Raw genomic sequence first — 13,446 nt, forward strand, 5'->3', positions numbered from 1 at the left:
CCAGCAAGTATGGAGTCTGTGATATTGGTACCCTGGTAAAGCAGTAAAAAAATACTTCAGCTCTCTTCCAATTCTCAACACTAATAAACCAAAACTAAATAATACATAAATTACCTCCTCACCAATGCACATTTGGCTGTGAGTTTGTGTTTGTTTGGACAGCATGCTGACGAGCTGGCCCGGCTAGTATTTGGTCAGCCCTGCTTGTGAAAATTGCATTATGAAATATTCCCGAGTTTCTGAGTCTCTTTACCGAGCAGAGGTGATGTATTTCTGTGTCATGCTCATGCTTCACCAAGGTCTCCTGGGAAATTTCAACGTAGACAACTTTCCAACACACATAAATGCATTCATGCATAGAAAACATGTACATTGGAGTAGGAGTGCACTATGCCATATTCACAGCAGCCTCATCCAATACTTCCAATTGTTACCCAGGAGATTTTCAAATCACACCAAATGGCTTAATTTTTATTTTTAAAACAACTGAAGCTCATTTTTCTCTTTTTCTTATGTGCATTTACCAAGGATGCCACAATTTTCTGTTTAAATCGAACCGTATGTGAACCATGATTCGTGGAGGAAGTGAATTGTTCCATCTCCACAGCATATGCTTGCAAGCATATTTGAACCAAAACGAAATCGTGACCCAACATTGAGGTTCAAACTGAATTGCGGTGAAATGCTGCATCTCTGGTATTTACCTGTAGTAGTGTTCCCTCAACTGTCTTTAGTTTGGAGAAAGTTCTCTCCCACATGTGGGGGCTATCTGTACAAACCAAACTGCCTTTTCCAACTCTCTGGGGAGGGGTCAAAATAAAGACTCAAAGACAAATACCCGCTGGATGGATCATCTCTGACGTCACCCAATGTTTTCATATTGGCGAGAGTGACTACAGAATGTTTGAAGTCCTTATTTGTTGCAAATGCAGAAAAAAAATAAGGAACACTCATAGATATGCAAATATCCATTTCCTGGTTTGCGTCTAATTTGGATATTTGGATGGATGGATGGATGGATGGATGGATGATGGATGGATGGATGGACGGATGGAACGATGGATGGATGGATGGATGGATGGATGGATGATGGATGGATGGATGGACGGATGGAACGATGGATGGATGGATGTTTTTAATAGTCCCTAAGGAAATGTAAAAGTGGCCATATGCTGGAAATCATAAAAACACATTAAAAACAATACATGTCAATGGGTTAAGAATCATTGGATAAAATAAATTAAAAGTAATTGGTTCTTAGATTAAAATTTGTTATTGTAAAGTGAGAAAATGAATGGAAGACAACGGGCTTTAGACTTAATAATTTGTTTTCATGAAATAACTTGTAAAGTTGACTTTTTGGTTGTTATATAAGTATAAAAATGTCTTCCAATTTTCTTTTTTTTTTGTTTTTGTTAAAGTTTACGCTCAGTTAAGTTCAGGGTCTTTTACTTTAGGTGTCAGGCAGAGACTGGGAAGAAAACATTAGACCTATCTTTTCTTTGTGTGTCAAGTCATCAAATATTGAAGATTGCTCCAAGAACAGAGTGCATAATGCTAAGTCTGAGCTAAATGGCTTTAGGCATCTTTCCCATGTTTATTTTAGTTGTGATGGTGTGAAGTGCGCCAAATTGACAGGCCTGCTTTCACATGCACATTTTCAGCCTGGAAAAGTGAGATGCTAAATTGAGCAAGACGTCTCTTTTACAACCTCAGAGGTGCTGATTGATGTGTGGTTGATGCAGAGTGCGTACGAGTTAAGTTTGGCAGAGTGTGTGTGTGTTTGGGGGGCTCAGAGAGCTTACTTATGTGCATTGTCTTCTTGAGTTGACTGCAGGGTTGAGTTGCTTGAGAGGCCTGTGTATACAGTCAGCAGATCTTTGGCCAGAGCTGTGCCACTTTCAATCAGCTTCCTGTTTCTCCACAGTCATACGTCCTTAAGTAAACAGGAATCGGATGCCATCGTCAACAACTACACAGGAACTATGACAGTCACTGAGATCAATTTTCTGGGAAAAAACTGAAGTTGCAAGAAATCCTTATATAACAGATGAAAATTACAAGCTTTAGTAAAATAATTGTTTCTGGCATTGTCACCCAGGGGTGAAAGAAGTGCTAATTAAGACACGATGAAAGTTAAACTTCTTAATCAGTGCTTTTGAATCTGGCTTGACGAATTTCCTTGTAAGGTTACGTGCACCTGAATGGGGGGTTGACCCATATAGGTTTTTGGGTTGTCCGGGCCTGTGATGGGACGTCATGAAAATAGAACGTAAGATCATCACGCGTGTGGTATTGTGAAGGATTCACACGGCTAGTGGAGATTCCACACAATTATGATGTACAGGCAGGTGATGCTGTTATGCAGTGTCTTGACACCAAACTCTGATATGTAATAAAATGCGCGTATTGACTCCTGACGAACTACCGCCTGGGTGTTCGGGTAATACTTAAGTGCCCCCAGTCAGGCTGAGCGCAGCAGTCGTCCACTTATCCCTTGGACAGCACTAACGGGCCTTTTGCACAGTGCGCAGGATTTTGGGGGGGGGGGGGGGGGGGGGGGGGGGGATAAAAAGGAAAACTTTGTACAGGTCAGCGTCTCGCCTACTCCACCCTTGTTGTCTAAGTGTTTGCTACAACCTGTTTCCCGCAGCAAAGCTTTAGAAAAAACGTGCATGAACGATTTCACTATACAGGCTCACCAAGTGATCTCACCTGTGGACCACCTGTGTGCCCCCATACCCATGTTTCACCTGCAGATGGCCCGTAGCCACCTGTAAGGGCAGTTGTGACTAAGGCTATATGTCAAATTGCCCGAGCAAGGCGACAACATTGATGCATCTCTGTGGGTTAACACTTTAGTTAGCACTTACAGGATACAATTTCAACTTTGTATTAATATTCAGCTTTTACTCTGAGCAGCACATTGGAGCTCCACCATGAAGCTTTACTTGACACTGTGGAGGCTAACAAGGGGGGGGGGGGGGCAAAGACTTTTACTGCAGCACTTAAAAAGAACAGGCTGTGCTTTTTGTGCTCAGCATGTTTGACTGGTCAGATCCATTTATCCTGCAAGTCATTTGTGTTAATATACTCTTAATTATTCAAACTGAGTCTAAACTTCTTTTCAAGAGCTCTATATTTTTAAAGCATTTGTACAGTGGCCCAGAAGTGCAAATTACACATTTTGATTTCTGAAAATGACTTTTGTTTTATAAAAAATATTTATTGTTATTTTTAATGAAACATAATCCAAGATTTTTTACTAACATCGTCATCCAATCAGTGACATCCCATCATACCCTCCTTTTCTGCTTTCTTATTGTGTGTGTTTTTTTAACTTGTCATTATGATTTCTGGAACTTATTTATGTTTTCTAAAACAGTTTTCTATTTCATTTTTTAGTGTTCTGGTTTCTGTTTTGATTATTAAAATATAATATATTTAATAATATATATATTTTTTATTATTGATTTAGCCTTTTTTTTTTACTGTTAATGTGATCTTCAGTATATTTTGGGATTTTATGGTGTGATTTGAACTTCAGGGCCACCGTAGTTTTGATACTTAAAGGCAACATTTTTGCAAAAATGATTAAAAAAAATTAGGTGGTGTGTTGAAAATTGCCCTGTGAATTGTAACTGACTGAATGTTGAGTTGCCGGCATATATTCCTGCTTTTACGATCACAGCAGCGGTTGGGTGCAGAAACTCTTCCTGGATCCCACATGGCTCCCTTCTGTCACTGATTTTCCACCGTGTTACCTCTCTCCACAGAGAACCCCAGGGAGTCCTGCTTCGAACCCGGCCTAGTGCGCAACGGGACGCGGGTGGGGACAGATTTCAAGCTAGGCTCCGCTGTCACCTACCACTGTGACAGTGGCTACACACTCGAGGGAGACCCAATGCTTACCTGCATCATGGGGAGAGACGGCAAACCGAGCTGGAACAAACCCAAACCCATCTGCATCGGTAAACACCAACATCTGGAGTTAATTGTTCCACACACAAACCAGATCCATGCTTATAGATTTGTCCCATGTAGGCATCCATACATGGTTATGCCGATTTTCCTCCGAGCTGTTACTTGTAGGTGTTTCTATCTGTGTGTTTTTACGCGGGTTGTGTTAGTGCAGCTTTGTCAAGTCTGCAGTTTGGAACCAGACGCTTGTTTTGCATATCTTCCCCTCGCACTCGCGGCTGCACCTGCGTCACTCTGACTTTTTCTCTGATATTCCCATGACGTGAATATCAAGCTGTGCAAACCCCTGGGAAGCGGGTAAAAGATCCCTGACAGTACAAAATCTGCGTCTGACTGCGTGTGTCAGCTAGAAGACATGCTCAGTGCTCTCAGAGGAAGGGGGGGAAAAAATCCCACTCTCATAAAATATGAGCTCAAACCGAGCATTTCCAGTGACTGAAACCAGAAGGGTCTGTGGACCTCACATTAATCTCCATGGACATTTGATAAACACAGCTATTCCTCTCTTTAACAAACAAGCCCTGTCTTCCATCCAAAACCCAATTAAATAAGAAAAGTCATTTAGGACTGATGAATTAGGGAGGATGGTCAATTAGAAAGTGAAGAAACAGTGGAGCCATCCATTTATTGAGCTTTTTCTTTTTTTTTTTACACGTTCCTCTGGTGTCTGCCCTGTCCTACTTATCATGCTTCTTTTTTGTGTTTTCCGCAGCGCCATGTGGTGGACAGTACACTGGTTTAGAGGGAGTGGTGTTGTCTCCTGGTTACCCTGGCAACTACAGCAGGTCTCGAACCTGTTTGTACTCTGTAGTCGTGCCCAAGGATTATGGTAAGCTACAGAAAAGCACTGCGTAAAGCAAACAATTTGCCGGTTTACCTATATATTTTACTATCTCCCTCCTGTGTATTTTGATTTTTTTTTCCCCTCAATACCCAGCACTATGTGTATCACAAACACACAAATGCACCAGCACACGATAAAATAATTGGTGTTTGGAGGAGCCAGAGTTCCTTGAGTTTCACCACTTTCTGGTTATTCCATCTTAAAGGTCGCCCTTTGCTTTCAATGTGTTGTCTCAGATTACAGGTCCATCACATTATTCATAAAATGAAACAATGAGACGCTGCTGCAAATGGGAATTTTCGAAAATGTAGTGGCCAAGGTTTGAGTCTGCAACACCTTCTGTTGAAGACATTTTTTTTTTCTTTTCTTTGCAGCCTTCAGGAATCAACATTGTGCTCTCCTTGGGGAAAGTGTGCACCATTGTTAAATTACACCAGCAGTAGTAGCAGCAGCTGTGTGTGCTTGACTGGAGAGTACTTCACCTCATACTTTTGGATTTTCAGCTAGTGACGCTTTGTCAAAGGTCCAGTGCTCTTCCAAAATCATTGGTAGCCCTCCTTCTAGGAGGCTGCTGGCAGTTTGTTTCACTCGGTGGGGGCAAGGTGGGAAAAAAAACAGAAATAATTGCAATGCACATTAGCTTTTTTTTATTGGGTGCAGCTCATTTTGTCGTACAGAGCCACTAAAGCTCTCAACTCCATTCTTGAGCTTGTCATTATGCATTAGCATTTATTATGGAGCATTTTCCCATCACTGAGGCCATTTAGTTAGACTAGTGGTCTACTGAACTTTGTTAAGAATGGGAAGCTCCCTTCTCATAATCAAGGGTATAAAGACCTAATACTGCACCTTTGTTTTGCCTTAGTCACACGCACCTATATGAGCACAGGTGTGTCTTGCAGTCAGTCCCCTTGAGGGCCCTGAGACCTCAAGAGGTGTAATGAAAACGGAGCGTACCATTGTAGTGCGTATGGTAAGAATAATGTAAGTTACACGCAGTCATGACGTACAGGTGATGCTGTCATCCATTGCTGCAGTGTAGAAGCAGAAAATCAATCGGACATGCCTGCGTCTCCCCTACTTCACACTTACTTAGCCGTTCGAGTGTTCTGAAAAACTCTGCACAAACATTTTTGCTTTACAGTCCCACTGAGCAATCTTTCAATTTTGCGGGGACCACCTGCAGGGCCCGTACAGGTTTGCAAATCTTTCAGCGCGTCTCCACGCGTAAGGCGTGTTGTTACTACAGCAGTTCCAATGAGAGTGTTGATTACTGTTCAAGCAGTAGTAGGACATAAAGGGTGTGTGGAAGGGATGAAAGCTCCCTCATGGATCTTTAGCTGCACATTGTACAACAGATTGGTTGTCACGGCAAAGCCTTTCATCTGCTGACAGGACATCAAGCCCAGACAGCATTCCTGATTTTTCTGGTAATGTAAGTTTTAGCTTTGCTGTCATAGCTGGCGGCATTATTCACCCCGCTTCAAAGAGGTTTTGATTAGAATTGGTGTTAATATTTGTTTGAATGGATTTTCTTTTATTTCAAGCGAAAACGCGTTCAGTTTGATCGCCTAGTCCATTTCCGTTTGTCTCTTTCTTTTCTAGTGGTCTTCAGTCAGTTCGCCTACTTCCAGACGGCGCTGAATGACATCGTAGAAGTTTACGACGGGCCAACGCAACACTCCCGTGTGCTGAGCTCACTTTCTGGATCGCACACAGGTACCTCGGCACAAATGTCCTCAGGAAGGTTAGGGATTTCTGATCAAATGCGCTCCACATTTATTTCATCTGGATTCCTGAATCCCAAATTTACATTGAGCGTTTGTTTTGATGAATGTCATAGTTTCTGCAAAAAAGCCAAAGCGATGTCGTCATCAGCTGTTAAGGAGCACTGCTGCAATGAGCTAATTCAAACAGATATGGAATGTCTTTCAAAATTCATAGAATTTTTTTTACCATTCCTGAAAAAAATAAAATGATGAAAAAAATAAAATGAAATACAAAAGATCTAGTCCCAGGTCAGCATTTCAACCCCATGGTGAAGAGTGCTAAATTTGACTCCGTAGTCCTTTAAGCAAATACAGTTTTTCATTAGAAAAGTACAATGCCTCCCTTTTGATTAGAATTATAGCCTTATTTGGGCTATGTTTGGGGGAGTAACTTTTTTTTGTAGAATTAGAATTTAATTTAGTAACATTTGATGGATTGATTTTAACCCCTTCATGACTGAATTTATTTCCAAGTACATAAAAACCATTCTTCAACTTTTCTGCCGATCAAGATGAAGCTAAATTAAGTGGAGTCCTGGGCTCTATGGTACACTGTAAATGAGCGAAATCCGGCTTAAGGAGTAAATAAGACTGTGTCCAGCTGCACCAACACACACCGTTGAATTATAACAAACCAGCTCTGAGCAAATTCAGAGATTTAAAAAAAAGCACTCGTACCTTACCTCATATATCTGATCTCTTCTCTGACTACGATTCACACAGTGAGAGCAAATATATGTGCTAAAAGATCGACTCAGCAGTAATTCCCTACAGAAGTTACATTTTGAGTGCTGCTTTTTGTTGCAATGGAGCTTAAAAGAACAGAAATAAGTCCAGATGAATATTTGTCCAAACCGTTATGGAAACCTCCCAGATATTGTTGCATTTTGTAATCCATAAATTATTTAATTAATGAGATTTGAACAATCTTTGCAGTAGTTTGTACACAAAAAAAAACGTTTTAAATAGGGAGAAAAACCCACAACCTTACTTTCAATAATTTGAGTTAGTAGGGGTTTTTAAAAGAGACTTATCGTGTGCAAATGAAACCTTCTATTCATTTTTTAAAATTATAAACATGTCAAAACCTGTACAAAAACAATTCTTAATAAGTTCAGATAATCAATTCTGTCTTCACTCTATATCTGCTCAGGTGAAAGGGTAACACAATAGGACAGTTGGAGGCTGATTGCCAGATTTAAAATTTTTAGAAATGAAAAAAAAAGAGGGTGCGGGCTGAGCAGGGCACGTGTGGTCTGGATCTGTGACTGACAGGGACAATTAGGTTAGTTTGAGCTACCTGGAAAGGTTTAGGAGGCCCAAGCAGGCTGCCTCCCCATCCCACGGCGGCTCCCTGTCTGCCAACCAGGAGCCGGTTTAGCTCCGCCTCTCTTGGGAGAGTTCAAAGATGGGCGGGGCTTTTATACTGGAGCTGCAGAGCATGACGTGAAACCTATCAAATGATGTGGGACTCACATCTGTTGACAATCACAAAATCCCACTTTACTACCTCATTTCAATCTCTAGGGGGCAGCACAGACGGCTTATCATTTCTGGAATTAAACACGTTTGTTGTCAAAAATTTGGCAAGGACCAACAGTTAGCACTTTCAAAGCCCCAGTTGTACAGATAAACAGCCAAAAAAGTTAAGTTAAAAGTTAAGTCGCCTTTAAATCTTAAAAGCTGATAGGTAAGATTGTAGATGGAGCTGGAGAGGGCCGATTGGTAGTAAGTGCTTTTTTAAAATACAAATTTTGCAACATATTAGATACAAAAGGGAATGACCATGTGTTTTTGAATAATTGTTTATTAAAAGTATAGTTGTTAAAAACCTGTAAACATGAATGAAGAATTATGATTTACAAAATAGCAGTCAAGCCTTAACAGAGGAAGGCATTGGTATCTTTTATAAAAAGAATTAAAAGCAGCAACAGTGACTGGAACAGAAAAAAATTGTGTTGTTCATGGGTGTGATGCATAAAACAGGTGGGACAAGCTTCTCTTGAAATGGATTTGAGTTGGGGAGGTGGGAAGTAAAGTGCTGTCCTTCAGAAATCCCTGTGGTTTGACAAAAAGCAAAATAATTACTTTAGTTTGTGTCCAGGGGAGCCTTAGAAAATCCAGTTTGCAGCTCAATAAACAGGATGCTATATTAACTGAGGACTCAAAGTTGGAGTTTCACAGAGATATCTGAGGAGGGATTGCAGAGCAGATGGGACTTCTTCTGGGAGGGAAAGAGCGCTACTTAAAGACCCACACCAATAAAAATTGTGTCTTTGGCATGTCCTTCTGTTATTTTTCTGATGCTAGAGGATATTTATAAAGACAACTCTGATTTAAATGCTTTTGTTCAAATTGGGAATCAAGAGCAGACAAAAAATGCAGTTGGAAAAAGAGCTTTTTTGTCACAGAGAAAACACAAGCTCCCTGCGCCACTTAGTTCCAATAGACAAATAGATCCATGAACGTCTTTGTTTTCCTCGTCTGAGCTGGAATCTGGATCAAAACTGGACAGCTGAATAGCTCAGATTTGGCTTACCATTTTTGTTGCACAATTAATGTTATATTGGGTGTGTGAGGGGCAGTAAGCTAGTGGGAGAGATTGTATACAGAGAGCTCAGTTATGGGTGACGGGAAAAGGGGATGGGTTTGTTCTGCATCAACAGTTTTGCACAGTTTTGAACTCCTGCCGCTCTGCAGAAAACAACACAGGTTTTGTTTTTTGTTTTTTTTATTTTGGCCAAAAATGACATGGTCCTAATCAATGGACCACTGGGAAGACTTTGGCAATAGATCAAAAGATGATGAGACTGGGTTTTAACCAATGCATGACAAGCTGTAATTAGCATTAACCCATCTGTTTTGCAGAGTGGGGTATGCCTACACCTGCAGGTGCTGTAACATACACATGTACATGCTTAAAAGGATGACAGACGCACTTAGTGGTTTCATCTGTGATGGGTTTATTAGTGAAGGGTTTCATAGAGCATGTCAGGATATTATTTGTCCAGCTTGGTAAATTACAGCAGTCAAAACACAAGCCAGTGTACTGTAATTACTCTCAAGCAAAGAAGCACATTACACATTAACACATATGAATAATGCCTTCAACTATCTCTATTTTCATTTATGTCTTTTGATTGAAGCAACTAACTTTCATGAAGTAAAGATACTGATTGTCATTTATTGCTGACTGGCTGATAAAAGACAACAGAAATAATGAATCGTTTATGCTTGGAATATAAACATGGGGGACAGCATGTAACTAGATGAGATAAATGGACAAACAAGGAGTGTTGTCTAAATGCAAATATTCAAGCCGATTTCTAGTAGCCAGCTGTCTCATGGTCATCTAAAGCGAAGGACGTAGAAGTTTGATATCTTTTAGAACTGTGGTTCTTTTGTTGCTTCTGTTTTTTTTGTTTTTTTTTGGCTGGCATATTGCTAAGATTTTTATAACATTATCCCAAACAAAGAAAAAAAGAAAAAAGCTTTCTCGAAGCTTTTTTAGAGTTGTCGTTGAAAAATCGGAAACATTAATTTACGACACCATTCCCCACAGCTGCTTATCTGAATCTGTGCGCGCAAACAACTTGGGGAGAATTTTGATGACTGACTTGGAGCCAGTGTCCTATCAGTCCTCACAAATCTGCAGCGTGTCAGCGCAGAAGATCATTTTAAGGGCAAACTGCTTTGGAGCTGGAAAGTGTCCAACCGGTTGATGGGAAACACGCTGGGGCATGTTTGGTCTTTCTGAATGAATACCTGCCCTGCACAGCGAATTACGAAACGCTGTCACTATGACAGAACATGCAAAGACTTTTCTCTAATGAACCTCCCAGCGGGTCTCATAGATTCGACTGAGAATCTTGAGCAATCATGGCAATGACACATTAGAGACCATGGAAGCTGCAGAAAGAATCCACATTTCAATATGCAGAAGAACCCCCACCAAATTATGAACCTACATAAACCTACGCACCCTGTATAGACTCACTTGCGCACACACAGATGTTGCCTCTGGGGGGAAGCGCGTCTGCTTCCCACTAGAGTGTGACAGCAAGCAGACACAGAGTAATGAGATTCACTGCAGAGAGCCAGTCAGCAGCTCACTGAGTGAAGCAAAAAGAAAGATGCTCACAATTTGTGTCATGTTCTTTGTCAGTCAACAAATTTTCCACTGCAACAAATTCTTTTAGTACACAATTAACTGATGAAAACTGGAATGTCACTTATTATTTTTTAGGTCATATGTCTATTCTGAAAGAATCTTATTTCTAACGGCTTAGTCAAAACTGCCCTAATTTGTGGATATGAGCTCTCTGCGGGTGAAAAATTGGCAAATCTATAAGGGGCAGGAAGGTGGCCAGTGCAAAATATCAGCCGGAGACGGCTCAGGGAACCCGTAGAGCAAAAATGTGCAGGTACATTTTTTCTACAGGTGTGCAACAAGTGACAGGTCATAGCAAACACTTAAAAAAGCATGTAAGAGAAGTAGGTGAGACACATTTTTTTCCTTTTTTAACCCCCTAAAATACTATGGAAGAACCCCCTTTAATCCTGTTCAAGCGATAGGTGTGTGCCCTTTGTACACAGTCTGACAGTTAAGCCACACCAAGCAATCCAAGATCCCATGTTAAGGGCTTCTTCTTTATCTTTTGCTTCTGTTTAGTATTGCTTGTCCTCTAAGAAGTTTGGTGGAAAATGTCGAAGCAAATTTTGTTTCTGGTTTTGTCCTTCACAGCTCTATTGTGATGTATGAAAGACTTTGTGTCATATAATTCTTACCGGGCACAGACCGCAATTATTCATTTCTACTTCATTATCAATATGCAGACGGTTGGAACTTCCGTGAATTAAAAGGTACGCCATCCACAAGCCTTGCCAAATCCAAGTCCTTAAGGGATCAAAGTTCGACCTGGTTTAATTTGCAACGCGTGTTCGATGGCCACACATTCTGTATGTAGAGCCTAAAAACGGTGGTAAAAATTTGCTTAGCTACTAGCAAACACAAGAGTTAACCCAAAAACTCAAAATGTGCGCCTCTGAGAATTTTACATAGGCTTTTCTTTGAAAGTAGCTGTGTGGAAATGCATTGCCAATAGCTGTGAAAAACTTGCTTTAGAAATGAGGAAATTAGACGATCAGTACATAGTTTGTGAGAGCATCCTACAGGAACTTTCGTGTCATGCAAATATTGCCCCTTTGTGGCCTCTCACGCTGGAAAGTAAGGGGCCAGTACTTGCACTTTCTAACGGCTAGAGTGTGGCAAAAGGGCATCGCACAAAAGCAGTATATGTTATAAGTGCATGGAACTAACAATATCCTTACAAATACTTCACAATAAACCTACCATATGCGTGACAATCGTAAATTCCGTTTTTATAGGTGACCATAGGGGTTTTAAGGGAACTGCAAGACACACTACAGTTGTTTTTCTCTACAACCCTTATATGAGCTTGGACAACACAAAAACTCGCAGCACCCCCTATATGTCAACCCCCTGTATGGGGGGAATATGGCTAAGGCTTTATTTAACTTTTTCTATTATCCCCCAGCTATGACCCCTTGAGAATTTATGGTTTTTCAAAGGAAAGTTTATTTTTATTTCAACATAGCCATCACAAAGTTCTTTAGATCTACATTTTCAAATGTTTTTGAACACAAAAGGATAAATGAAAATGTGTGTGGCCTGACTTCATCTAAACGCATTTGGAACCAATTCAAACTTGTTCATCAAAAGCAAGCTACTATAGAAAAGCTCCATTCTGAACCTTTTTTTTGAGAAAATACATAGCTTGTGGCTCCGTGTCGGGTAACCCTTTGAGCCATACCTTTTCATTATAGACCTTGATTGTAAAGAGTCCTTCAAAACTGTTGGAAAATCTCGGTGTTAAACTGATTGCCTTTGTACAAACAGCCAATGAAGTAAAAGCCACATGCTTGAGCAATGGGACAGCGGATTCTCAAGTTCTCTACTGATGGTCCCTCTGTCTTTACATTAAATACATGACATAAAATTGAAAATGTAACATAAAGCAGTTTGTTATATAATTGTATGCATCTCTACCACAATGCTGTTAGGATCTACAATTACTCAATATGCTTGGTGGAAATGATTACCTCCCAGTGTCCATCTCCCAGTTTAGTTTCCAATGTCGGTCTAGTCCTATCAGGCAATTATACACAGTAAGGAGTTTTTCCTTACCGCGTAGGAGGCAGGTATGTCCAGTTTAGTTCAGTTAGTTCAGTTTAGAATTTTTTTATTGAATTGTATGTATTCAGGATCCTTTTTATTTTATGTTTTACCCTACATTTATCCGCACAAAGCCCATCGAGACGACTGTTGTTGTGGTTTTGGGCTATACAAATAAAATTGAATTGAATTATATATCAACCTGAAGGAAATAATCATCGCACACAGGCGCATAAATGGGAGCGTTAATGTTCAGGGAATTTAGTTTTAGCACATATTTTCTTTAGGGCTCGACCAATGTCCATTTTTTTAAGAGACTTGCAAAACAGTCGTTCCTTGCTGTTTATCAGTCTTGGGGTTAGGTGTCTTACTCAAGGACACAGTAACACGTAGGCTGCCAAGGCCGTGAATAAAGCCACAGTGCAGCCGTCTGTTAGACTGACAGCTGGTTGCTCCAGACCCAACCCCCTTTAGATTTACATCCTGCCTCCTATAATGCAGCTATGTATGTACCACTTTCAATAAACAGCATTTCTTCTTTTTCTTGGATTGCAAAGATGTGATCCCTTGTTGGTCCCTGCCTAACAAACTGCTTGACTGAGTTTTCCAATCACCTCTTAGCAAGTAGTCGATAAACATTTGGTGTAATAGATAAC

At 40.5% G+C, this 13,446-nt stretch overlaps 1 protein-coding gene across 3 annotated transcripts in view; it reads left to right on the forward strand.

Moving 5' to 3' along the window:
* The window catches only part of csmd2 (CUB and Sushi multiple domains 2), a 280,249-nt gene that overhangs the window by 193,303 nt on the left and 73,500 nt on the right, over positions 1-13,446 (forward strand). For all 3 annotated transcript variants that reach the window (XM_023959868.2, XM_078955368.1, XM_023959867.2), the window contains exons 31-33: positions 3,777-3,971; positions 4,694-4,810; positions 6,431-6,544. In XM_023959868.2, coding sequence (XP_023815636.1) covers positions 3,777-3,971; positions 4,694-4,810; positions 6,431-6,544 — 426 coding nt within the window. The remainder of the gene's footprint in view (positions 1-3,776; positions 3,972-4,693; positions 4,811-6,430; positions 6,545-13,446) is intronic.

Source organism: Oryzias latipes, chromosome 11, assembly GCF_053564925.1.
Source record: "Oryzias latipes strain Hd-rR chromosome 11, Olatipes_Hd-rR_3.1".
NCBI lineage: Eukaryota > Metazoa > Chordata > Actinopteri > Beloniformes > Adrianichthyidae > Oryzias > Oryzias latipes.